The 25,960-nt window shown below is 71.7% G+C and overlaps 1 protein-coding gene across 10 annotated transcripts in view; it reads right to left on the bottom strand.

The window, feature by feature from the left end:
- Positions 1-25,960, bottom strand: part of MTSS2 (MTSS I-BAR domain containing 2) — a 56,043-nt gene that overhangs the window by 25,279 nt on the left and 4,804 nt on the right. For 9 of the 10 annotated variants that reach the window (XM_075940632.2, XM_075940631.2, XM_075940635.2 and 6 more), the window contains exons 2-6: positions 14,951-15,007; positions 13,905-13,983; positions 7,589-7,673; positions 2,370-2,461; positions 1,425-1,499 (exon numbers count right to left, since the gene is read on the bottom strand). In XM_075940632.2, coding sequence (XP_075796747.1) covers positions 1,425-1,499; positions 2,370-2,461; positions 7,589-7,673; positions 13,905-13,983; positions 14,951-15,007 — 388 coding nt within the window. The remainder of the gene's footprint in view (positions 1-1,424; positions 1,500-2,369; positions 2,462-7,588; positions 7,674-13,904; positions 13,984-14,950; positions 15,008-25,960) is intronic. The other variant, XM_075940640.2, reaches the window with a different exon arrangement.

The raw sequence follows: 25,960 nt of genomic DNA, 5'->3' as shown, positions 1-25,960 counted from the left end.
TGCCCGCCAGATCCCTGGCGCCGGAGACGCCTCCGCTGCCGCCCAGCCCAGCCCACTGGTGCCCGCCAGATCCCTGGCGCCGGAGACGCCTCCGCTGCCGCCCAGCCCAGCCCACTGGTGCCCGCCAGATCCCTGGCGCCGGAGACGCCTCCGCTGCCGCCCAGCCCAGCCCACTGGTGCCCGCCAGATCCCTGGCGCCAGAGACACCTCCGCTGCCGCCCAGCCCAGCCCACTGGTGCCCGCCAGATCCCTGGCGCCGGAGACGCCTCCGCTGCCGCCCAGCCCAGCCCACTGGTGCCCGCCAGATCCCTGGCGCCGGAGACGCCTCCGCTGCCGCCCAGCCCAGCCCACTGGTGCCCGCCAGATCCCTGGCGCCGGAGACGCCTCCACTGCCTGCCCAGCCCAGCCCACTGGCGCCCCCCAGATCCCTGGCGCCGGAGACGCCTCCGCTGCCGCCCAGCCCAGCCCAGCCCACTGGCGCCCCCCAGATCCCTGGCGCCAGAGACGCCTCCGCTGCCGCCCAGCCCAGCCCACTGGCGCCCCCCAGATCCCTGGCGCCGGAGACGCCTCCGCTGCCTGCCCAGCCCAGCCCACTGGTGCCCGCCAGATCCCTGGCGCCGGAGACGCCTCCGCTGCCGCCCAGCCCAGCCCACTGGCACCCGCCAGATCCCTGGCGCCGGAGACGCCTCCGCTGCCGCCCAGCCCAGCCCACTGGCGCCCCCCAGATCCCTGGCGCCGGAGACGCCTCCGCTGCCTGCCCAGCCCAGCCCACTGGCGCCCCCCAGATCCCTGGCGCCGGAGACGCCTCCGCTGCCGCCCAGCCCAGCCCACTGGAAGCCCCCAGGGCGGTTTTGGCAGGAGGGCAGGCATCCTATTTCATTTCCAGATGCTCCCCAGGGGGTTCCCCTGATGGGAGCTGGGGCACAGCCACAGGGTGCCCTGAATACAGCAGGCCCATTCGCCCTCTGAACCCTGTCGCTGAGCCCCGACCCCCCGTGACGGATCTCTGCTGTCACCATCAAAGCCTGTCCCAATGCCTGGGGTGAAGGAGGCGGCTGCTCTGCTCCCCTCTGCCCCCACTGCCCGGTGAGCCAACACCAGCCTGCCCGCCACTCAGAATGCAGCCAGCTCTGGGGTGGAGCAGGCTGGCTGTGTCAGCCCACACGCTGCAAGCCTGGGGCAGGAGGTGGAAGAAGATTCCTGGTCCCAGCTCAAGCTGTGGAAGGGCCCGAGGGGGCTGGTGGCACGGTCTGAGCAGGGCAAGGGTCCCTGGGTGGCACCGGGCCCTGCCTGCTTCCTCCCTCAGAGACCCCAGGCCGCAGGGACCAGTCTCTGGTCACACCTGCCCCAGCCCAGCCGCTGAGTGCGAGAGCAGAGCCCCAGGAGGGCAGGCCATGAGCTCACGGGGCAGACAGGGCTCTGACCTTTCCGGGCCTTCTTCTGCAGCTTCAGCGTGTCGGAGGATTTCTTCTTTATCTCGTGGCGGGCTCGCTTGTACTCTGGGGACACGGAGCAGCCATGAGCTCCACCGGGAACCCAGCTCCCCCCCCTCTCTGAGCCACCATTCCTCCTGCCCCGACCCCTCTGCCAGGCACACCCCGGGATAAGGTGTGCCCCCCCCCGACACACGGCCTGGCCCCCATCCCAGACACACCCCTGGGATAAGGTGTGCCCCCCTCCCCCCGATCCCAGGCACACCCCCCGGGATAAGGTGTGCCCCCCTCCCCCGACACACGGCCTGGCCCCCGTCCCAGACACACCCCCGGGATAAGGTGTGCCCCCCCCTCCCCCCGACAGACGGCCTGGCCCCTGTCCCAGACACACCCCCAGGGATAAGGTGTGCCCCCCTCCCCCGACACACGGCCTGGCCCCCGCCCCAGACACACCCCCAGGGATAAGGTGTGCCCCCCCCCAACACACGGCCTGGCCCCCGTCCCAGACACACCCCCAGGGATAAGGTGTGCCCCCCTCCCCCCGACACACGGCCTGGCCCCCGCCCCAGACACACCCCCAGGGATAAGGTGTTCCCCCCCCCCCCCCGACACACGGCCTGGCCCCCGTCCCAGACACACCCCCGGGATAAGGTGTGCCCCCCCTCCCCCACACACACGGCCTGGCCCCCGTCCCAGACACCCCCCAGGATAAGGTGTGACCCCCCCTCCCCCGACACACGGCCTGGCCCCTGCCCCAGACACACCCCCGGGATAAGGTGTGCCCCCCCCTCCCCCCGACACACGGCCTGGCCCCTGCCCCAGACACACCCCCAGGGATATGGCCCAGCCCCTCCCCACATGGGTACAGAGTGCCACCTCCCCCCAGCACAGCCCCCCAGAGCACAGTGACCCCCCTGCCTCCCTCCTAGGCCGTACCTTTCGCATGGTCCTTGTCCAGCTGGGTGGCCGTTTTCTTCCAGTCCTCGATCCTGTCCTGCAGGGGGTTGACCAGACTCTCCATCAGGGCACTGCAGTGAGGGGAGCAGAGTGGCGTGGTGAGGAGCTGGCGTCTGAACCCCTGACAGCTGGGCAGGCTGAGGGGGGCGGTGAGGAGCCGGAGGCTGAACCCCTGACGGCTGGGCAGGCTGAGGGGGGGCGGTGAGGAGCCGGAGGCTGAACCCCTGACGGCCAGGCAGGCTGAGGGGGGGCGGTGAGGAGCCCGAGGCTGAACCCCTGACGGCCGGGCAGGCTGGGGGGGGCGGTGAGGAGCCGGCGGCTGAACCCCCGACGGCCGGGCAGGCTGGGGGGCGGCGGTGAGGAGCCGGCGGCTGAACCCGATGGCCGGGCAGGCTGGGGGGGCGGTGAGGAGCCGGCGGCTGATCCCCTGACGGCCGGGCAGGCTGAGGGGGGGCGGTGAGGAGCCGGCGGCTGAACCCCTGACGGCCGGGCAGGCTGGGGGGGGGCGGTGAGGAGCCGGCGGCTGACCCCCTGACGGCCGGGCAGGCTGAGGGGGGGCGGTGAGGAGCCGGCGGCTGAACCCCTGACGGCCGGGCAGGCTGGGGGGGGGGGGCGGTGAGGAGCCGGCGGCTGAACCCCTGACGGCCGGGCAGGCTGAGGGGGGGGGCGGTGAGGAGCCGGCGGCTGACCCCCTGACAGCCGGGCAGGCTGAGGGGGGGCGGTGAGGAGCCGGCGGCTGAACCCGATGGCCGGGCAGGCTGGGGGGGGCGGTGAGGAGCCGGCGGCTGACCCCCTGACGGCCGGGCAGGCTGGGGGGGGGCGGTGAGGAGCCGGCGGCTGAACCCCTGACGGCCGGGCAGGCTGGGGGGGGCGGTGAGGAGCCGGCGGCTGAACCCCTGACGGCCGGGCAGGCTGAGGGGGGGCGGTGAGGAGCCGGCAGCTGACCCCCTGACGGCCGGGCAGGCTGGGGGGGCGGCGGTGAGGAGCCGGCGGCTGAACCCCTGACGGCCGGGCAGGCTGGGGGGGGCGGTGAGGAGCCCGAGGCTGAACCCCTGACGGCCGGGCAGGCTGGGGGGGGCGGTGAGGAGCCGGCGGCTGAACCCCTGACGGCCGGGCAGGCTGAGGGGGGGCGGTGAGGAGCCGGCAGCTGACCCCCTGACGGCCGGGCAGGCTGGGGGGGCGGCGGTGAGGAGCCGGCGGCTGAACCCCTGACGGCCGGGCAGGCTGGGGGGGGCGGTGAGGAGCTGGCGGCTGACCCCCTGACGGCCGGGCAGGCTGAGGGGGGGCGGTGAGGAGCCGGCGGCTGAACCCCTGACGGCCGGGCAGGCTGGGGGGGGCGGTGAGGAGCCGGCAGCTGACCCCCTGACAGCCGGGCAGGCTGAGGGGGGGCGGTGAGGAGCCGGCGGCTGAACCCGATGGCCGGGCAGGCTGGGGGGGGGCGGTGAGGAGCCGGCGGCTGACCCCCTGACGGCCGGGCAGGCTGGGGGGGGGCGGTGAGGAGCCGGCGGCTGAACCCCTGACGGCCGGGCAGGCTGGGGGGGGGCGGTGAGGAGCCGGCGGCTGAACCCCTGACGGCCGGGCAGGCTGAGGGGGGGCGGTGAGGAGCCGGCAGCTGACCCCCTGACGGCCGGGCAGGCTGGGGGGGCGGCGGTGAGGAGCCGGCGGCTGAACCCCTGACGGCCGGGCAGGCTGGGGGGGGCGGTGAGGAGCCCGAGGCTGAACCCCTGACGGCTGGGCAGGCTGGGGGGGGCGGTGAGGAGCCGGCGGCTGAACCCCTGACGGCCGGGCAGGCTGGGGGAGGGGGCGGTGAGGAGCCGGAGGCTGAACCCCCGACGGCCGGGCAGGCTGGGGGGGCGGTGAGGAGCCGGCGGCTGAACCCGACGGCCGGGCAGGCTGAGGGGGGGCGGTGAGGAGCCGGCAGCTGACCCCCTGACGGCCGGGCAGGCTGGGGGGGCGGCGGTGAGGAGCCGGCGGCTGAACCCCTGACGGCCGGGCAGGCTGGGGGGGGCGGTGAGGAGCTGGCGGCTGACCCCCTGACGGCCGGGCAGGCTGACGGGGGGCGGTGAGGAGCCGGCGGCTGAACCCCTGACGGCCCGGCAGGCTGGGGGGGGCGGTGAGGAGCCGGCGGCTGAACCCGACGGCCGGGCAGGCTGAGGGGGGGCGGTGAGGAGCCGGCGGCTGAACCCCTGACGGCCGGGCAGGCTGGGGGGGGCGGTGAGGAGCCGGCGGCTGACCCCCTGACGGCCGGGCAGGCTGAGGGGGGGCGGTGAGGAGCCGGCGGCTGAACCCCTGACGGCCGGGCAGGCTGGGGGGGGGCGGTGAGGAGCCGGAGGCTGAACCCCTGACGGCCAGGCAGGCTGGGGGGGGCGGTGAGGAGCCGGCGGCTGAACCCCTGACGGCCGGGCAGGCTGGGGGGGGGCGGTGAGGAGCCGGCGGCTGAACCCCTGACGGCCGGGCAGGCTGAGGGGGGGCGGTGAGGAGCCGGCAGCTGACCCCCTGACGGCCGGGCAGGCTGGGGGGGCGGCGGTGAGGAGCCGGCGGCTGACCCCGACGGCCGGGCAGGCTGAGGGGGGGCGGTGAGGAGCCGGCAGCTGACCCCCTGACGGCCCGGCAGGCTGGGGGGGCGGCGGTGAGGAGCCGGCGGCTGACCCCGACCGCCGGGCAGGCTGGGGGGGGCGGTGAGGAGCCGGCGGCTGAACCCCTGACGGCCGGGCAGGCTGAGGGGGGGCGGTGAGGAGCCGGCAGCTGACCCCCTGACGGCCGGGCAGGCTGGGGGGGCGGCGGTGAGGAGCCGGCGGCTGAACCCCTGACGGCCGGGCAGGCTGAGGGGGGGCGGTGAGGAGCCGGCAGCTGACCCCCTGACGGCCGGGCAGGCTGGGGGGGCGGCGGTGAGGAGCCGGCGGCTGACCCCGACGGCCGGGCAGGCTGAGGGGGGGCGGTGAGGAGCCGGCAGCTGACCCCCTGACGGCCGGGCAGGCTCGGGGGGCGGCGGTGAGGAGCCGGCGGCTGAACCCCTGACGGCCGGGCAGGGTGGGGGGGGCGGTGAGGAGCCGGCGGCTGAACCCCTGACGGCCGGGCAGGGTGGGGGGGGCGGTGAGGAGCCGGCGGCTGAACCCCTGACGGCCGGGCAGGGTGGGGGGGCGGTGAGGAGCCGGCGGCTGACCCCCTGACGGCCGGGCAGGCTGAGGGGGGGCGGTGAGGAGCCGGCGGCTGAACCCGATGGCCGGGCAGGCTGAGGGGGGGCGGTGAGGAGCCGGAGGCTGAACCCCTGACGGCCAGGCAGGCTGGGGGGGGCGGTGAGGAGCCGGCGGCTGAACCCCTGACGGCCAGGCAGGCTGAGGGGGGGCGGTGAGGAGCCGGCGGCTGAACCCCTGACGGCCGGGCAGGCTGGGGGGGGGCGGTGAGGAGCCGGCGGCTGAACCCCTGACGGCCGGGCAGGCTGGGGGGGGCGGTGAGGAGCCGGCGGCTGACCCCCTGGCGGCCGGGCAGGCTGGGGGGGGGGGTGAGGAGCCGGCGGCTGAACCCCTGACGGCCGGGCAGGCTGAGGGGGGGCGGTGAGGAGCCGGAGGCTGAACCCCTGACGGCCAGGCAGGCTGAGGGGGGGCGGTGAGGAGCCCGAGGCTGAACCCCTGACGGCCAGGCAGGCTGAGGGGGGGCGGTGAGGAGCCGGCGGCTGAACCCCTGACGGCCGGGCAGGCTGGGGGGGGGCGGTGAGGAGCCGGCGGCTGAACCCCTGACGGCCGGGCAGGCTGGGGGGGGCGGTGAGGAGCCGGCGGCTGACCCCCTGGCGGCCGGGCAGGCTGGGGGGGGGCGGTGAGGAGCCGGCGGCTGAACCCCTGACGGCCGGGCAGGCTGAGGGGGGGCGGTGAGGAGCCGGAGGCTGAACCCCTGACGGCCAGGCAGGCTGAGGGGGGGCGGTGAGGAGCCCGAGGCTGAACCCCTGACGGCCGGGCAGGCTGGGGGGGGGCGGTGAGGAGCCGGCGGCTGAACCCCTGACGGCCGGGCAGGCTGGGGGGGGGGCGGTGAGGAGCCGGCGGCTGAACCCCTGACGGCCGGGCAGGCTGGGGGGGGGCGGTGAGGAGCCGGCGGCTGAACCCCTGACGGCCGGGCAGGCTGAGGGGGGGCGGTGAGGAGCCGGAGGCTGAACCCGACGGCCGGGCAGGCTGGGGGGGGCGGTGAGGAGCCGGCAGCTGACCCCCTGACGGCCGGGCAGGCTGGGGGGGGGCGGTGAGGAGCCGGCAGCTGACCCCCTGACGGCCGGGCAGGCTGGGGGGGGGCGGTGAGGAGCCGGCAGCTGACCCCCTGACGGCCGGGCAGGCTGGGGGGGGCGGTGAGGAGCCGGCGGCTGAACCCCTGACGGCCGGGCAGGCTGAGGGGGGGCGGTGAGGAGCCGGAGGCTGAACCCCTGACGGCCGGGCAGGCTGAGGGGGGGCGGTGAGGAGCCGGCGGCTGAACCCCTGACGGCCGGGCAGGCTGAGGGGGGGCGGTGAGGAGCCGGAGGCTGAACCCCTGACGGCCGGGCAGGCTGAGGGGGGGCGGTGAGGAGCCGGAGGCTGAACCCCTGACGGCCGGGCAGGCTGGGGGGGGGCGGTGAGGAGCCGGCGGCTGAACCCCTGACGGCCGGGCAGGCTGAGGGGGGGCGGTGAGGAGCCGGCAGCTGAACCCCTGACGGCCGGGCAGGCTGAGGGGGGGCGGTGAGGAGCCGGCGGCTGAACCCCTGACGGCCGGGCAGGCTGGGGGGGGCGGTGAGGAGCCGGCGGCTGAACCCCTGACGGCCGGGCAGGCTGAGGGGGGGCGGTGAGGAGCCGGAGGCTGAACCCCTGACGGCCGGGCAGGCTGGGGGGGGCGGTGAGGAGCCGGCGGCTGAACCCCTGATGGCCGGGCAGGCTGGGGGGGGCGGTGAGGAGCCGGCGGCTGACCCCGACGGCCGGGCAGGCTGAGGGGGGGCAGTGAGGAGCCGGCGGCTGACCCCGACGGCCGGGCAGGCTGGGGGGGGCGGTGAGGAGCCGGGTGCTGACCCCCACGGCCGGGCAGGCTGAGGGGGGGCGGTGAGGAGCCGGCGGCTGACCCCGACGGCCGGGCAGGCTGGGGGGGGCCGTGAGGAGGGTGCTAGCTGTGGGACCACGCCGTGAGGAGACCCCCGCCCCTCCTGTGTCCGTGGGGAGGGCGGCGGTGCTGCCGGGGCCTGTCCCACTTACTTGGTGAACTGCCGCAGCTTGGCCTCGATGCTGCGGTGCCGCATGCACATGCGGGTCAGGGCCGAGCCGATGTCACGCGTGGCCCCTGCGGAGAGACACGCGGTGCCATTGGGTGGGGGCCACCCAGGCCTCCTCCCCGATCCCCGGCGCGGCCCCTGGACCTGGCCCGACGGCTGCAAGCCGGGGGCAGAACGAGCCCCAGGCAAAGGGCTGCGGCGCGGCCCCTTGGGCACGGCCGTCAGGGCAGCAGCTGGCCCCCTGCGGCCGAGAGGAGTGACGGGTCTGGCGGCCCTGACCCAGAACTGCGCAGTAGGCCAGTGTGTCTGTAGGCAAATCCGATTCCTGCTGCTCAGCTCCAGATGGCCTGGAAACCAGGCTGGGCCAGCTGCTGCGTGCCACGCAGGAGCCCCACGCCTGCCCATCCCCCACGCTGGACAGAACGGGCCTCGTGCGTGTCACGGGGGCTTCACTGCCTGCGGGAGACGTTTCGGGCGGCCCGAGGGGAGAGCCGGTCTCCTCAGAGCCAGCCTGCGCCTGGCCCAGGGCCCGGGGCGAAAAGGCGCCTCAGGAGGTCCCAAACCAGCCCCTGGGAGCCTAGCGCCTCAGAACAGTCACACCCGCGGAGACCAGACCGAGTATCATGGCCCGTGGCGGCCAGCCAGGGAAGCCAGACCCAGACCCTCGACTCTGCTCCACACTACAAGCCCCTAAATGGCTCCCCATGCCCGGCCCTGCCAGAGGCAGCAGCACCTCGTCCCTGTGCCCCGCATCCCTGACGGCCCACCAACGGCGAACAGCAGCGCTCCCCGTGCCCCAGGGCCAGGCCGCTGCACCCCACAGGACTGCTGGGTTCGGCTGGCCACCGCAAGCCAGCCCTGAGGGCTTGGGGCGGCAGAGAACCACCCCTCTGTCCTATGCTACTGGCCCAGGGCCTAATCCTGCCCGGTGCAGAGCACCCAGCGGGCCTGTGACGCAGAGCATGCTTGTGCCCACAGCCCCAGTCATGTTACTGGACTGTAGGGGAGCAGCCTGGGCACTGGGGTGTTTGCCCCAAAAGCGGTACAAGGGGGCCATGGGAGGGGTCAAACAAGAGCTTCTGCACATGCGCGTCATACACCTGTGTGATGTGTGTGGGTGGAGCTGTGAACGTGGGCTCTGTGCTGAGGCTGAAAGATTCTGTCGGAGGCAGAGCAATAGGCTGGGAATGTTCGGCCCAGGGACATGCTAATGAGCGAAGCTCCAGGGAACAATGGGCCTCTGGAGGCCAAAGACACCCCTGGCCACTGGCCACGTGACTCCCTCCAGCTTGGAAGAAGCCAGGAGGGGGGATAAATGCGCCATGTGGCCGACTCCATCTGGGTGCTCAGCTCAGCTCTTCATCCCAGAGGCAGCCGTGCAGGGATCAACGAGCCGGGAAGACCTGTGGACCCATCCTGACGTAGGATGTGCAACAAGGACTTTTAAACCAGCAGCTGTGACATCTCTGCTAGAGCCTGCATCGAGGACTGGGAGATTCGGTGCATGTAACGTGCTATCCTTTAACAACCTCACTCTCAGGCTTTTCTTTCTTGTGGTAATAAACCTTTAGTTGTTAGATGCTAAAGGATTGGCCCAGCATGATTTGTGGGTAAGGTCCAGAGGGTAAACTGACCAGGGATCTGTGGCTGGTTTCTTGGGACCGGACAGAACTTGTTCAGGGCAGGTGAGATTGGGTGCTAGGACCCCCCACCGGTGGATGAGGCCCAGGGCCATCGGGCGCACGGATACTGCTGGGGTGCCAGAGGGTTTTGCTCATGAGGTTTCTGGCTGGCCAAGCAGGCAGCTGGAGGATTCGGTGGCACTGGTGTGTGGCCTGTTTGGGAAGGTCTCCAGTCTGGGGGCTTGAGAGAGCCCCGAGTTTGAGCAATTTGCCCAGGTCGGGTGCCCTCAGCGATGCCCAGACCTGGCCCAGTCCATCATACCCACCCCCTGCTGGGGGGAGATCCTGGCTGACAGCCGGGGTCTGGCCACGGCTCTGAGCGGCGTGCGCAGACAGCCACGCGAGTGATGAGGGAAGGGGGCAGAGGACAGCAGCTCCCGCAAGGCAGGGGAACGGGAGCCCAGGAGCGGACCCTGTGTGGGGCTGGGAAGCCGAGTGAGGAGACCGCAGCCCAGCTGGGTGCGTTTCAGCCACACCCACAGAGCTCCGGCCCCCTGGGCCGAGCCACACAGCGGGGCCCCAGCTCCTGTCGGGGAGGACGCTTTGTGGAAGCCCCGTGGCTCCACATGCCAGCCCGTCCACCGACCCTCTGCGGCAGGGACCAGAGCCCTGGTCTCGCTCAGCTTGGCACGAGGCCCACGGAGCACCAACGTGCCAGGGCGGGTGGGCTCCGGAGCCAGGCGTGGGGCTAGCGACCAGTCCTGGCGCTCGGCTCACCGCGCGACGGCGCCTCCCCGGGCCATGCGCGGGATTAGCTCTGAGCCGCTGCTGCCCCTTCCCGCGTCTCATCCCCTCTTGCTCCAGGACTGCAGCGCCCTGGCGTCTCGGCCCTCCGGCCTGGCAGCAAAGTCCCACATGCTGCCCTGCTCCCCACGGCCACCCGGGGACCCTCTACCCGCCGCTCCCTGCTGCCTTTCCCTGAGCCGCTTCCTTGCACTGGGGCTGCCGGCCTGGCTCCTGGCCTCCACCGCCTCCCCTCCCGCAGCTCTTTCTACAAGCCCGGTGTCACGTTACTGGATTTTGAGGGGAGCAGCCAGGTCGCTGCTGCTCCCATAGGTGGGGGTGTTGGCCCCAGAAAATGGTATACAAGGGGCCGCGTGGGGTGTTGGATAGAAGCTCACTGTCTGATCCTGTGTACGCTATTTATGTGATTGTGTGATTCTGCGTGTGTACTTAGGAATCTGTAATCTGTGTGGAGACTGAATATTTCTCTGCATGTGGTTGAGCATTGGGCAGAGCCCGGCCTATGGACATGCTAATCAGCGAGGCCCTGTGGGACAATGGCACTCGATGGGCCAAGGACACACCTAAAGCATGAGGGTGACTCACACCTAAGGGCTACCAGCAGGCAACACAGGAATAAGGTGGACCAGGTGACCTGCTATAGCCAAGAAGAGGCCAGGAAGGAGGGATAAATAGGCCATGTGGTGGTCTCCATTATGTTCTCAGCTCAGCACTTCATCCCAGAGGCAGCAGTGCAGGGATTGAAGAGCCCGGAAGACCTGTGGACCCATCCTGACCCTAGGATGCGCAACAAGGACTTTTAAACCAGCAGCTGTAACATCTCTGCTAGAGCCTGCATCGAGAACTGGGAGATTCGGTGCATGTAACGTATTATCCTTTAGCAACCTCACTCTCAGGCTTTTCTTTCTTGTGGTAATAAACCTTTAGTTGTTAGATGCTAAAGGATTGGCCCAGCGTGATTTGTGGGTAAGGTCCAGAGGGTAAACTGACCAGGGATCTGTGGCTGGTTTCTTGGAACCGGACAGAACTTGTTCGGGGTAGGTGGGATTGGGTGCTAGGACCCCCCACCTGTGTGTAGGCCCGGGGCCACGGATATTGCTGGGATGTCAGGGGGGTTTTGCTCGTGAGGCTTCAGGCAGGCTGCTGAAGCTCTGTGGGACTGGTTTGTGGCCTGTGTGGAGAGGTCACCAGTCTGGGGGCTGTAAGGAGCCCGGATTTGAGCAATTCGCCCTGAGCGGACGCCCTCAGCTGTGCCCAGACACGGCCCGGTCCATCACACCTGGCCAGGCCCCAGGGGGCTCCCCGTGCCCTAGGCCAGGCCCTATGCGGCTCGTTCCACCTGCTCTGCACCGAGGGGAAGACGCTGCGAGGAAGGAAGGGGCGGGACATGTCTGCGCGTGGCAGCTGGTCTCCCGCTGATGGCCGCGGGCGAGCCACCTGGATTCTCTTGCCCCTTCGAGGAGATGCCCGGAGCCAGACGTCGTACTGAGCAGCGACAGCACAGGGGCCAAAGCCAGCCCTGGTGCGGCTGCAGAGCTGTGGGCAGACGGGACACCTCTGTCCCGGGGCTGACAGAGACGGGGCCTGATTCAGCCGGGGTAGGACCAGCCTGACTGCGAGTGAGGCGCAGCGCCAGTCTCGTGAAGCGTCAGACAGGCTGGCCCTGGCAGCTACGGCCACCTCGGGCATGGCAGCTCCTCCTGCCCACCGAGAGCCGGCACGCCGGGCTAACGAGCCGCAGGGAGAGACCCCCCCCCGCCTGCCCGAGTCCAGCGCCTGGGAGGGGCTGCTGCTCCGCTGTCACGCCCCCACGGCAGCTCCTGGCCGGGGCTCCAGCTGGGCACAGCCAAGGCTGTTGGGTCTGGCTGGCCGCGGCCCTGCCCAGTTCCCCAAGGCGAGCGCCTGCCTCGTGGGCTCGGCCTCTCGCTGGCCATGCGGAGGGCGGCAGGGCCCCGGCCAGCTGGCGTCAGACACAGGCCACGTCCTCAGCTCTGGACAGGCCAGGGCGAGGAGGCGGAGCCAGGAGCCACCTTGTTTCCCCACTGGCAGGAGAAAGGACACATCTCATTTGCATATGCAAATGCTCACCCCCTTTGCCAGGCCCGCCCCGGCGTCACGACTCAGAAGGGAAGTGGCATTAGAGGGGCAGACACGGGGAGGGCGTCCTCGCGCTGCCTCTCCCCTCTTGGCGCAGCCCATGGATCACTCTGCAGAGACCCCGGGCCCAGCGACCCCGCCCAAGCCCCAGGCCGGCGAGAGCCCACCCTCTCCACGTGGGCCTGCCCTGCTTTCCACCTGCCCCAATCGCACTGCGCAGCTGCCCACGCCTTCCTCCCGGGCCCAGTGACCCCGCCCAAGCCCCAGGCCGGCGAGAGCCCTCCCTCTCCACGTGGGCCTGCCCTGCTTTCCGCCTGCCCCAATCGCACTGCGCAGCTGCCCACGCCTTCCTCCCGGGCCTCTGGCGACAGGACAAGCAGCCAGGGAGGCTGAGGCTGGGCGGGAGGAAACACTGGAGGAAGCTGCCTGGGGAGGCTGAGGCACCTCTGTCCCTGGAGCTATTCAGGAGCAGGTTGGACAGAGCCCTGCCGGGATGGTCTAGAGCCAACTCGCAGCTCACGAGCCGTATGCGGCTCTTCCTCTGGACGTGCAGCCCGCAAAGCCGCCCCATGCGCCCCTACCAACGGCCCCGGCAGGGTGCAGGGAGCGATCCGGCAGGGCACGGCGGCGGCGGCGGCGGGACGCTCGTGCGGCCAAAAAGCCTAATGCCGCAGTTTTTAAAGGGCAGCGGCCGTTCTTTTTCCTTTGCTCCACAGCCCTGGCTGGTGGGGAGCTCTTCCTCAACAGTTGCGGTGCGGCTCTTCGCTTTTGCGCCGCTGATCAGCTCTCTTTGTGTAATGGGTTGGCTGCCCCTGGTCTGGACGGTGCTTGGTCCTGCCGTGAGGGCAGGGGATGGGACTAGATGGCTTCACTAGGACTGTCCGAGTCCAGGAGCACAGGCAGTGCTGTGTCTGCAGCCAGCACCGCCAGGGCACGCGCCACATGGCCGAGGTTCTGCGCCCAGGAGCCCTGCGGAAGCTCAGACACACTGACACGGACTGGGGATGCGATAGTGCAGCCCATCAACCGATAAACACAAGCGTATAGATTCATGCCACAGCCTACACGCATTTCTCCCCCCCATCGGGAAAGGTAGCAGGCTGGCCAGCAGCCCAGCTCAGTCCTGGCTCGTGCTGGGTCCGGGACCCATCCCTGCTGCGGCTCTGCACTTAAACGTATTAGGGGCCTGGCAGGTGGGCAGCCTGCACCAGGCCCGGGAGCTCAGACCCCCCTTTCTCTCAGAAGCAGCAGCACAGGTGCCAGGCAGCCGGTCCGCGAGGGGAGCTGGTTTCAAACTGGCTCCCCTCACAAACTAGCTCCTGCCTGGCCCCCCATACAGAGGCAGCAGCGCGGAGGGGCGGGGGCTCCTCGGGAGTGAGGCTGCACAACAGCCGACTCACCGCGAATTCCTGAGGTTACGCGACTACTGAGTTAACCCCTATTGCGCACCCACCTCCGCCCGGCCTTTCGCTCCTCCCCTCAGCGCCCCTGCTCACTGCAACCCTCCCAGCCCGTCTCCAGTCTCCCCATCTGCTTCCTCTCCACTTCGCCCAGCCTGTCCATCAGGCCTCCCCTGCACGCCTGGGCGCCTCCCATAGCTCAGCGCCGCGGTGCCCCGGACCAGGCTTCGCAGCCCGTCCTCCCTGGAGACTCCCCACACCCAGCACACAGCGAAACCCCCCGTGGAAGCCAACGTCCACCCGCGCAGGCAGTCTGCCGGGCTGCCCCTCTCCAGGCCAGAGCGCGCGGCTGGGGGGTTCTGAGCCACAGTCCTACCTCGTGTGTTGGTGGCCATGTCTGCCACTTTCTGGAAGGCATCCAGGAAAGCGACTGCTGCCAGCACCGTGGTCCTGAGGTAGAAAGAGAGGGATTTGTAAGGACTATGCTCGGTACCGACCCCCGGGAGCGGCCGGGCAACCGACCCCCGGGAGCGGCCGGGCAACCGACCCCCGGGAGCGGCCGGGCAACCGACCCCCGGGAGCGGCCGGGCAACCGACCCTCGGGAGCGGCCGGGCAACCGACCCCCGGGAGCGGCCGGGCAACCGACCCCCGGGAGCGGCCGGGCAACCGACCCCCGGGAGCGGCCGGGCAACCGACCCCCGGGAGCGGCCGGGCAACCGACCCCCGGGAGCGGCCACGCAACCGACCCCCGGGAGCGGCCGCGCAACCAACCCTCGGGAGCGGCCGCGCAACCGACCCCCGGGAGCGGCCGGGCAACCGACCCCCGGGAGCGGCCGGGCAACCGACCCCCGGGAGCGGCCGCGCAACCGACCCCCGGGAGCGGCCGGGCAACCGACCCCCGGGAGCGGCCACGCAACCGACCCCCGGGAGCGGCCGCGCAACCGACCCCCGGGAGCGGCCGGGCAACCGACCCCCGGGAGCGCCCAGGCAACTGACCCACACAACCTGGAGCAGCCCAGAGTCTCCGGAGCAGCGATGCCATGGCCTGCACCCTCCTCTCTGCACCAGGGCCTGGCTCCAGGAACAGCCCATGGCACTGGCCCTGCAGCCAGCTAAGTGGCTTTAGGGCCACAGCATAGAGCAGGACACGGAGGCATGAGGGGCAGTCCCTGGCACTAAGCCTGCCTCTGCCGCGGCCTTGCTCTGTGTCCCTGGCTGGTTTACACACCTGCTCTGCGACTGGCACTGGCGCAGCCTCGGCAGACGCCGGGAGCTCTAGTGTCGGGCCCGGCTGCCTGGTGCAGGGAGTTACACGCTGTGGCCAGCCCTGGGGGGCCGACTCAGCTCTCACAGACAGCACCCGAAGCACCCAGCCGCTGCCCTCCCTTCCCCCGTGGGCCCTCCTGCGGCACTCGCCTGAGCTGGGAGTGCAGCTTCGTGGCCTTGGAGTTGAAGTCTTCCCAGATGGGGTAGGAGCTCTGGAAGAGAGAGCAGAGGGCGGTGAAGAACCCGGCGAGCTCCCGGGGGCATCCAGAGCCTTGCGCCAGCCCTGCCCCGGCAGCTAAATGCTGACACGTCCCCGGCCACAGCAGCGTCTGCCTGGGCGGGGAGAGGGGGAACCCGGCTGGCTGGCCGTCCTCGCCTGGCCCACACAGACGGGGGGCGCAGCATCCCCAGCTCCAGCACCGATGGCCGGAGCCCGCAGGGCCAGGGGGTGAAGGGGCTGCTGGCCAGCTGTGAGCCCTGGAGCAGGGGCATTCCTGGGTGGGCCAGGACGTGGGGGGAGAGGCGAGGGGGCTGGCCAGATGAGGAAGGGGGCAGGCAGATTGGAGTGGGAGAAGACACCCTCACTGCTGTGCACCCCAGGGCCCACCAGCCCCCAAATGGGGGGGCACATGCCCTCTGCTCCACACTGGGCTGCCCGCTTCCTGCCCCTAGGGGTGCTGGTAGAACCAGGCACCACACACAACACGAAGGGCAGCTCTCCTAAGTCTGGAGCACTGCGCCCCACAACCACACAGCCTGGCCACGCAGGAGCGACACGGGGCTCGTCCGGACTCCAGCCCCATTGCAGGAGAGCTGCTCACACCTCCCGGGGAACAGGGGGAAACTGAGGCACAGGGTGCCAGGAACTGGTCAGACTCTCCAGAGCCAGGCACGAGGCTCCCCCCCCCCCGGGGAATCTGACACAGCAGGCACCTGGCTCACAGGCCTCATTCCCTCATGTCCCTGCCCCGGCTGCCCTCTCCAAGCTCCGTCAGTGGCAGAGACGGCCACGCTGGGGCCATGTCCCTTCCCCACCCCCATCCCGTGTATAGTGCAGCCCCATCGCAGAGGGGTCCCGTCACCCCTGGGCCCTCCCCCTGCGCTCCCCAGAGGTGCCCCCCAGAATCTGATTTCACCCCAACAGCTGCCTGCTTGGGGTGCTGCACGGCTAGCACCAGCGGGCTCCCGCCCAGCCCCCGAGCCAGACAATACCTACGACCAGCAGCGCGCAGGGCTGGGCCTTCCGGGGCGCCCAAGGGCAGGGCTGCAGGGGAGACAGGGCCTGGAGCGGGAATGAGCCGGTTGGCGGAGCAGAAACCCCCCACCTCAGGCCTGGCTGTGTCACCCTCACTGCAGACACCCCCCCCCCCGGCAGAGCAGCCTGGCTGGCCTGGCACGTTACCGGACTCTGAGGTCACTGCTGCGCCCATGGGGGTGTTGGCCCCAAACGGGGTACAAAGGGGCCATGGGAGGGGTCAAACAAGAGCTAAATGTCTCCGGATTCGGTACGTGCTCGTCATACACCTGTACAACGTCTGGGGGTGGAGCTGCGGACATGGACTCTGAGTGGAGACTGGGAGTCTCTGGATGTGGCTGAGCGATGGGCTCAGCCTATGGACATGCTCATTAGCAAGGCTCCAGGGGCCATCGGCCTCGCAAGTACCAGAGACCCACCTGGGAAGGAATCTAGGTGCCTGGCCAGAGACCATGGGACTGTCTCCGGCTTGGAAGAACCAGGGAGGGGGTATAAATGCGCCATGTGGCCGACTCCATCTCAGTCTCCAGATTTGTTCCTGACCCTACACGCGGCCTCGCAGGGATTCACGAGCCGGGAAGACCTGTGGACCCATCCTGGCATAGGATGTGCACCAAGGACTTTCAAGCCAGCAGCTGTAACATCTCACACTCAGGCTTTTCTTTCTTGTGGTAATAAACCTTTAGAGGATAGATGCTAAAGGATTGGCCCAGCGTGATTTTGTGGGTAAGGTCCAGAGGGTAAATTGACCAGGGATCTGTGGCTGGTTTCTTGGAACCGGACAGAACTTGTTCGGGGTAGGTGGGATTGGGTGCTAGGACCCCCCACCTGTGTATAGGCCCGGGGCCATCTGGGGCACGGATATTGCTGGGGTGTCGGAGTGGTTTTGCTCGGGAGGCTTCAGGCAGGCAGCTGAAGCTCTGTGGGACTGGTGTGTGGCCTGTTTGGGAAGGTCTCCAGTCTGGGGCTATAGAGAGCCCAGAATTTGAGCAATTGGCCCTGAGCAGATGCCCTCAGCGGTGCCCAGACCCGGCCCATCCGCCACTCGGCCGATGGGAGCACAGAGCAATAGGACAGCAAGAGCAGGATTTACAAGGGGGAGCCCAGGGCTGCTAAGAACAAAGCCCCCTCCCCTGGCTGCAGCTGGCCAGCCACAGGAACGCGGGGCTCCGGCGAGCCAGGCAGGGCTGACAGCACTGGCCAGAGCCAGCGCTGCTATCCGCTCTCCCAGGCCCGCGGCGCCAGGGGCTGTACGGCCGGGACAGGCCCTGCCCTGCAGGGCAGCCAGACTGGGCAGGCGCCCACTAGGCCCCGAGTCTCTCTGCTTCCCGGCCTGCCCTGGGCTGCTGTGGACACGCGGACACACCGCCCTGCGCACCAGGGGTGTTAACTCTCGGCGAATTGACTCGGCTCCATCCGCTGCTTGACGAGGCAGTTTTTAAGGGGGAGGGAGCTCACCCCACTGCGGCTCTGCATGGTAAAAGTCATACGGGCTTGGGGGGGCTCTTGCCCCAGTGGGGTGAGCTCAGCCCGGGACTGCTGCAGCCTCCCCCCTGCTGCCAGCGCAGGACCCTCCCCCAGCAGGCTGCCGGGCCCGGGACACTGGGAACGCACAGAGGGAGCTGGCCCATTGCGCCGGGGGCTTCCAGAGCAGCTGGAGGGACGGCCATGGAGTTATTTTCTCGAATGCAGGAGTTGGCCCAGTCTAATAAAACACCAAAATGAAGGGAAGGCAAATAAAAGGACTAGAGAGAATTCCGCCCTCGCCCGCAGCGCCGCCAACAGAAATATTTTCCAAGCCTTTCCACGGAAAGCCGGCAGCTCTCTGCGCCGCAAGGAACAGTCCACCGATTCACTGATCATTAGGGCTTTTTAAAAATCATTCCAATTAAGGTAAAAGCAAAAAAGGAACTCTCTGAGAGAGACGGCCGCAGGGCTGGCACGCACCGTGGCGCCAGGGGAAGCAAACGCCGTGGCCGGCGCTGCGCAGAGCATGGGCAGTCTGACGCATGCCGGAACGCAAGGCGGGCGGGCGTCTGTGCAAACGCAGGAAACCCGGTGGGCGGGGTGCAGGGCTGGGATCAGGAGAGACGTGCACGGCCCTGGTTTGGCCTGTGACTCGCAGAATCACAGAACACTAGGACTGGAAGGGACCTCGAGAGTCATCGAGTCCTGTCCCCTGCCCTCATGGCAGGACCCAGTATCATAGACCATCTCTGATAGACATTTATCTAACCTACTCTTAAATCTCTCCAGAGATGGGGATTCCACAACCTCCCTGGCAATTTATTCCAGTGTTTGACCACCCTGACAGTTAGGAACTTTTTCCTAATGTCCAACCTAAACCTCCCTTGCTGCAGTTTAAGCCCATTGCTGCTTGTTCTAACCTCAGAGGCCAAGATGAACAAGTTTTCTCCCTCCTCCTTGTGACACCCTTTTAGATACCTGAAAACTGCTCTCATGTCCCCCCTGAGTCTTCTCTTTTCCAAACTAAACAAGCCCAATTCCTGCAGCCCTCCTCTATAGCTCATGTTCTCTTGACTGTTAATCATTCTTGTTGCTCTTCTCTGGACCCTCTCCAGTTTCTCCACATCTTTCTTGAAACGTGGTGCCCAGAACTGGACACAATACTCCAAGTGAGGCCTAACCAGCGCAGAGCAGAGCGGAAGAACGACTCCTCATGTCTTGCTCACAGCACTCCTGTTAATGCAGCCCTGAATCAGGTTTGCTTTCTTTGCAACAGCATCACGCTGCTGACTCATAGTCAGCTTGTGGTCCACTCTGACCCTTCGATGTCCCTGCTTCCCCCCCGTCTAACCACAGCCCAGATCCGGGGTGCTGGCCAGGCACCTGCGTCCCACTGAAATCCAGGCGTTCAGTCAGTGGCTAGTTCCCATCCAGACCTCCCTCCCCGTGTCGGCACAGCCCCGGCCAGGGGCCTGGCAGGCGCAGGCTCTGGTGTCCGACACACAACAGTTGCTGGGGGCAAAGCTCAGGAGGCCCAGAGAGCAGGGGCTGGAGAGCAACCCTGCCAGGGAGAAGCAGCAACAGCACTTGCCCGACTACCCAGCTGGCTGGCAGGGCAGGGCGGGGGCTAGCAGAGCAGGAGCGGAGACAGAGGGCCTGGGGAAAAGCCCTGAAGGATGTAGATGAATGCGGGGAAATGCCAGCCCGGGCGAGCCTGGGAGGGACGGGGGCTGCAGGGGAGGGAGCAGGAAGGGGCTGCAGGAGACTGCTCGGGGCCTGGCAGCGGGCGAGCGAGCCGGCGGGTGAGCAGAGGGGCCAGCTGGAGAGGAGTGGAGCCAAGGTGGGGGGCAGGGCTGTGAATCGGTGAACTGGCTAATCGGGTAACCTCACGAATTCCCACCGGTTCCTCGACTATTCGCTGGTCCCCAGAGGTGGGGCCGGCAGCTGGTGCGCTCCGCCCGCTCTGTCTATCAGAGGCAGCAGTGCAGGGCCAGGCGGAGCCAGTCTAAAACCCAGGCCCCTCGCGGCCCGGCTGCTGTCCAGGGTGGGTCTGAGCTCCAGACCCAGCGCGAGCTGGACTGAGCCGGGCTGCCCGCCCGCCAGGGGGGATGTGCGTCCACAGCGTCCACCGAAAAGCTTCTGGGCTGTGTCCTAGAGCAGGGCGGGCGCAGACGGAGCCAGGCCAGAGGCCACAGGCTGGGATCCCTCCTGGCTATGCCCTTGAGCCCCACCTCTCTCCCCGCCCCCGCCGACTTGGTGCTGGTTCTATGCAGCCCCCTTGCTTAGGAGCCTCCAGTCGCGAGCCCTTCCAGGCGGCACGGTGCTCCCGGGTTTCCAGGCCCGGGCCCTGCGGCTCCCAGTGGTGCCGAAGTGTCCGTCCTGCGCTATGTGGCCAGACAGGGCTTGGCAGCCAAGTCACGGGGGCCGGGGCCTGAGTTCACAACGCAGCCGTTCGGAGGGGCCCCCGCAGCCCAGCGCACCGCGGAGGCAAACGCGGGAGCCGTGCAGAGGCCTGCGGGCCGAGTGCAACCCTCCCCACCACCCCGCTGAGCAATCAAACCCTTCCCGACCCCTGGGGCTTCATCTCCTGCTCCGGAGAGTGATCTGGAAACAGGTTCCTCCTCCCGACAGTCCTGGCCACGACGGCGCGGCCCCCAGCAACTCCATTCCGGGCGCCTGGGACCACGCTGGCGCTGGCTTCGTACTCGGGGAACAGTGAGCTTCATGCAAGCAGCCACTGACCTCAGCTTTGCCCGGGTCAATACTCCTCTCCCCCGAAAGTCAATGGCCACCACCACGGACCAGCCTGGCTGGGGGCGTTGGCTGCCTGTCGCCCGGCTGCCCCGAGACGCACACTCCTGCGCTGGGCCTGTCGGCAGCCAGCGTGCAGCCTGCAAGTCAGAGCCGCGCCGTGGAAGAGTTAGCAGCAGGGCAATGTGCAAATCCCAGAGCGATGGCCAGGAGGTGCGCTAATCGCCGTGTCCAGGGAGATGGCAAAGGCGAAGGCTCCGCCCTGCAGCTCGGAGCCAACCCGCTTGCCAGCTGCTGCAAGCCTGGCGCTCCCGCCGTCACGGCCATGGCGCAGGGCCGCCGCAAGCCCTCAATCCAGCCAGCTGACAGCGGCGAGAACGTCTCCGTGGGCACGACGGGTCTGGAGGGCCGAGAGGCCCCCGTCAGCCAGGGGTCTGTAAGCACGAGGCCAGATCCTGTCGTACATGCAGGGAGTGCCGGGCACTGCCTGCTCTGTGCCCTCAGACCAGCACCCCCGAGGCCAGGACGGCGCAGTGCGGGACCCCTCGCCGGGGGGCGGTGCTCCGAGGGGGGCGGTGCGGGACCCCTCGCCGGGGGGGCGGTGCTCCGAGGGGGGCAGTGCGGGACCCCTCGCCGGGGGGGCGGTGCTCCGAGGGGGGCGGTGCGGGACCCCTCGCCGGGGGGGCGGTGCTCCGAGGGGGGCAGTGCGGGACCCCTCGCCGGGGGGCGGTGCTCCGAGGGGGGCGGTGCGGGACCCCTCGCCGGGGGGCGGTGCTCCGAGGGGGGCGGTGCGGGACCCCTCGCCGGGGGGGCGGTGCTCCGAGGGGGGCGGTCGGGACCCCTCGCCGGGGGGGCAGGCGGTGCTCCGAGGGGGGCGGTGCGGGACCCCTCGCCGGGGGGCGGTGCTCCGAGGGGGGCGGTGCGGGACCCCTCGCCGGGGGGCGGTGCTCCGAGGGGGGCAGTGCGGGACCCCTCGCCGGGGGGCGGTGCTCCGAGGGGGGCGGTGCGGGACCCCTCGCCGGGGGGCGGTGCTCCGAGGGGGGCGGTGCGGGACCCCTCGCCGGGGGGCGGTGCTCCAAGGGGGGCGGTGCGGGACCCCTCGCCGGGGGGCGGTGCTCCAAGGGGGGCGGTGCGGGACCCCTCGCCGGGGGGGCAGGCGGTGCTCCGAGGGGGGCCGTGCGGGACCCCTCGCCGGGGGGGCGGTGCTCCGAGGGGGGCAGTGCGGGACCCCTCGCCGGGGGGGGGGGGGGGGCAGGCGGTGCTCCGAGGGGGGCGGTGCGGGACCCCTCGCCGGGGGGCGGTGCTCCGAGGGGGGCGGTGCGGGACCCCTCGCTGGGGGGGCGGTGCTCCGAGGGGGGCGGTGCGGGACCCCTCGCCGGGGGGGCGGTGCTCCGAGGGGGCGGTGCGGGACCCCTCGCCGGGGGGGCGGTGCTCCGAGGGGGGCGGTGCGGGACCCCTCATTGGGGGGGCGGTGCTCCGAGGGGGGCGGTGCAGGACCCCTCGCCGGGGGGGTGGTGCTCCGAGGGGGGCAGTGCGGGACCCCTCGCCGGGGGGTGGTGCTCCGAGGGGGGCGGTGCGGGACCCCTCGCCGGGGGGGGCAGGCGGTGCTCCGAGGGGGGCGGTGCGGGACCCCTCGCCGGGGGGGGCAGGCGGTGCTCCGAGGGGGGCGGTGCGGGACCCCTCGCCGGGGGGGCAGGCGGTGCTCCGAGGGGGGCGGTGCGGGACCCCTCACTGGGGGGGCGGTGCTCCGAGGGGGGCGGTGCGGGACCCCTCATTGGGGGGGCGGTGCTCCGAGGGGGGCCGTGCGGGACCCCTCATTGGGGGGCGGTGCTCCGAGGGGGGCGGTGCGGGACCCCTCATTGGGGGGGCGGTGCTCCGAGGGGGGCGGTGCGGGACCCCTCGCCGGGGGGGCAGGCGGTGCTCCGAGGGGGGCGGTCGGGACCCCTCGCCGGGGGGGCGGTGCTCCGAGGGGGGCGGTGCGGGACCCCTCGCCGGGGGGGCGGTGCTCCGAGGGGGGCGGTGCGGGACCCCTCGCTGGGGGGCGGTGCTCCGAGGGGGGCGGTGCGGGACCCCTCGCTGGGGGGGCGGTGCTCCGAGGGGGGCGGTGCGGGACCCCTCGCTGGGGGGGCGGTGCTCCGAGGGGGGCGGTGCGGGACCCCTCGCTGGGGGGGCGGTGCTCCGAGGGGGGCGGTGCGGGACCCCTCATTGGGGGGGCGGTGCTCCGAGGGGGGCGGTGCGGGACCCCTCGCTGGGGGGGCGGTGCTCCGAGGGGGGCGGTGCGGGACCCCTCATTGGGGGGGCGGTGCTCCGAGGGGGGCGGTGCGGGACCCCTCGCCGGGGGGGCAGGCGGTGCTCCGAGGGGGGCGGTCGGGACCCCTCGCCGGGGGGGCGGTGCTCCGAGGGGGGCGGTGCGGGACCCCTCGCTGGGGGGCGGTGCTCCGAGGGGGGCGGTGCGGGACCCCTCGCTGGGGGGGCGGTGCTCCGAGGGGGGCGGTGCGGGACCCCTCGCTGGGGGGGCGGTGCTCCGAGGGGGGCGGTGCGGGACCCCTCGCTGGGGGGCGGTGCTCCGAGGGGGGCGGTGCGGGACCCCTCGCCGGGGGGGCGGTGCTCCGAGGGGGGCGGTGCGGGACCCCTCGCCGGGGGGGCGGTGCTCCGAGGGGGGCAGTGCGGGACCCCTCGCCGGGGGGGCGGTGCTCCGAGGGGGGCCGTGCGGGACCCCTCGCTGGGGGGGCGGTGCTCCGAGGGGGGCGGTGCGGGACCCCTCGCCGGGGGGGCAGGCGGTGCTCCGAGGGGGGCGGTGCGGGACCCCTCGCCGGGGGGGCGGTGCTCCGAGGGGGGCGGTGCGGGACCCCTCATTGGGGGGGCGGTGCTCCGAGGGGGGCGGTGCGGGACCCCTCGCTGGGGGGGCGGTGCTCCGAGGGGGGCGGTGCGGGACCCCTCGCTGGGGGGGCGGTGCTCCGAGGGGGGCGGTGCGGGACCCCTCGCTGGGGGGGCGGTGCTCCGAGGGGGGCAGTGCGGGACCCCTCGCCGGGGGGTGGTGCTCCGAGGGGGGCGGGGCGGGACCCCTCGCCGGGGGGGCGGTGCTCCGAGGGGGGCAGTGCGGGACCCCTCGCCGGGGGGGCGGTGCTCCGAGGGGGGCGGTGCGGGACCCCTCGCCGGGGGGGCAGGCGGTGCTCCGAGGGGGGCAGTGCCTTAGAACCTGCTCCCCTTCAAGGATCAATAAATAGAAGCAGCCCCCATGGAAAAGCTGGACCCCCGCTCTGCACTGCAGCCCCACAGAGACGCTGACTGGGGGGTGATCGCGCAGGAGCCGTACGTGCGATTCTGCCGAGGGGGACCGGCGCGGCCTGGGAAAGTCTCGGTTCTATTCCAGGCAAGTCACGTCGCTACACGGTGCCTCAGTTTCCCTCCCTGGCCTTTGTAGCTAGCAGGAGACAGAGCCTGCCCCAAAGAGCTTCGCGTGGCTACTGGAACCGCAGCCCGGGCCTCTCAGCCGTGCAGGAAAGCGCCGCGCTTCCCGGGATGGGCGAGCCCCAGCTGGCTCCGTCTGCGGAGAGGGGCGGGGCCGAGGCCGGCGGCAGAGCTGGCACACAGAGTCCCCATGCCAAGCCGATCCCGGGGGGGCGGGGGGCAGGGAGGGCTGTGCACGTGGCCGGAAATGGACTTTCTCCGCTGGCGAGGGCCAAGTCCCAGCAGGGCGAGCAGCCCGCACGGGGCCACGCGGCCCTCGGCCTGCAGCGGCGTCTCCCAGCCCTCCCGCCACGTGCGAAGGGCAGCACCTGGCACGTGCCGGGCTCTCGGGCCGGCGCTGACACCGCGGCGGGGCGGCCTGGGATGCACCGGGCGCACGCCCTGGGCCCGCCCCCCACGGGCGCCCTGGCCCCGCTCCCTCAGCCACCGGCCCGGCGCAGCCTCCAGCAGCTGCTGACTCAAAGCCACAGGAGCGGGAGCGCCGGGCTGCCGTGACTCCGGCCCGCAGACACCGGGGCTTTGTGGGGACGGCTCCCCCCCGGCGCTGAGTGACGGCCCCTGGTCCCGCCCAGGCCGCGCTGCCGGGGGAATCCCTCCAATCGCTGGCCCTGGCTCTGGGGGCCGCCGAGTGGGTCCGGTCAGTGCCCAGCACCTGGGGGCCAGACGCGCTGCCTCAGCCCTGCCCGGGAGGCTCCAGGCTCTGAGAACGGGACCCCGTCCCCACAGAGCAGGGGCAGCAGCCCTCACGTTGCCACAGCCCCTGGCACGGTGCCCGGACGAGGGCAGGACCCTGGGGCTGGGGGCAGCTGGGACGCAGGAAGTGAGGGCCCAGAGAGCCAAAGAGCAGCCGAATTCTCCCCAGGCAGCTACTCCTGCTGTGCTGTGACCCCCCTCAGGGCCTGGGCGCCGTGGGGTGGGGGAGGCTCGGAGCGTTGTGGGGTGGAGGAGGGGAGGCCTGCAGTGCTGTGCCCGGGCGCCATGGGGTGCGGGAGGGGAGGGGAGTCCCGCAGCGCCGGGGGGCAGGGAGGGGAGCGCCAGGGGGCGGGGGCAGGGAGGGGAGTCCCGCAGCGCCGGGGGGCGGGGGCAGGGAGGGGAGTCCCGCAGCGCCGGGGGGCGGGGGCAGGGAGGGGAGTCCCGCAGCGCCGGGGGGCGGGGAGGGGAGTCCCGCAGCGCCGGGGGGCAGGGGCAGGGAGGGGAGTCCCGCAGCGCCGGGGGCAGGGAGGGGAGTCCCGCAGCGCCGGGGGGCGGGGGCAGGGAGGGGAGTCCCGCAGCGCCGGGGGGCGGGGAGGGGAGTCCCGCAGCGCCGGGGGGCAGGGGCAGGGAGGGGAGTCCCGCAGCGCCGGGGGCAGGGAGGGGAGTCCCGCAGCGCCGGGGGGCAGGGAGGGGAGCGCCGGGGTGGGCGGGGGCAGGGAGGGGAGTCCCGCAGTGCCGGGGGGCGGGGGCAGGGAGGGGAGTCCCGCAGCGCCGGGGGGCAGGGAGGGGAGCGCCGGGGGGCGGGGGCAGGGAGGGGAGTCCCGCAGCGCCAGGGGGCGGGGAGGGGAGTCCCGCAGCGCCGCGGGGCGGGGGCGGGGAGGGGAGTCCCGCAGCGCCGGGGGGCAGGGAGGGGTGTCCCGCAGCGCCGGGGGGCGGGGGCGGGGAGGGGAGTCCCGCAGCGCCGGGGGGCGGGGAGGGGAGTCCCGCAGCGCCGGGGGGCGGGGGAGGGGAGGGGAGTCCCGCAGCGCCGGGGGGCGGGGGAGGGGAGGGGAGTCCCGCAGCGCCGGGGGGCGGGGAGGGGAGTCCCGCAGCGCCGGGGGGCGGGGGCGGGGAGGGGAGTCCCGCAGCGCCGGGGGGCGGGGGCGGGGAGGGGAGTCCCGCAGCGCCGGGGGGCGGGGGCGGGGAGGGGAGTCCCGCAGCGCCGGGGGGCGGGGAGGGGAGTCCCGCAGCGCCGGGGGGCGGGGGCGGGGAGGGGAGTCCCGCAGCGCCGGGGGGCGGGGAGGGGAGTCCCGCAGCGCCGGGGGGCGGGGGAGGGGAGGGGAGTCCCGCAGCGCCGGGGGGCGGGGGAGGGGAGGGGAGTCCCGCAGCGCCGGGGGGCGGGGAGGGGAGTCCCGCAGCGCCGGGGGGCGGGGGCGGGGAGGGGAGTCCCGCAGCGCCGGGGGGCAGGGAGGGGAGCGCCGGGGGGCGGGGGCGGGGAGGGGAGTCCCGCAGCGCCGGGGGGCAGGGAGGGGAGCGCCGGGGGGCGGGG

This window comes from Pelodiscus sinensis, chromosome 12 (genome assembly GCF_052426305.1).
Source record: "Pelodiscus sinensis isolate ZL-2025 chromosome 12, ASM5242630v1, whole genome shotgun sequence".
In the NCBI taxonomy this organism is placed as follows: Eukaryota; Metazoa; Chordata; order Testudines; family Trionychidae; genus Pelodiscus; species Pelodiscus sinensis.
The sequence above is the reverse complement of the archived record's forward strand: the minus strand, read 5'-3'. Positions and strand labels throughout refer to the sequence as shown.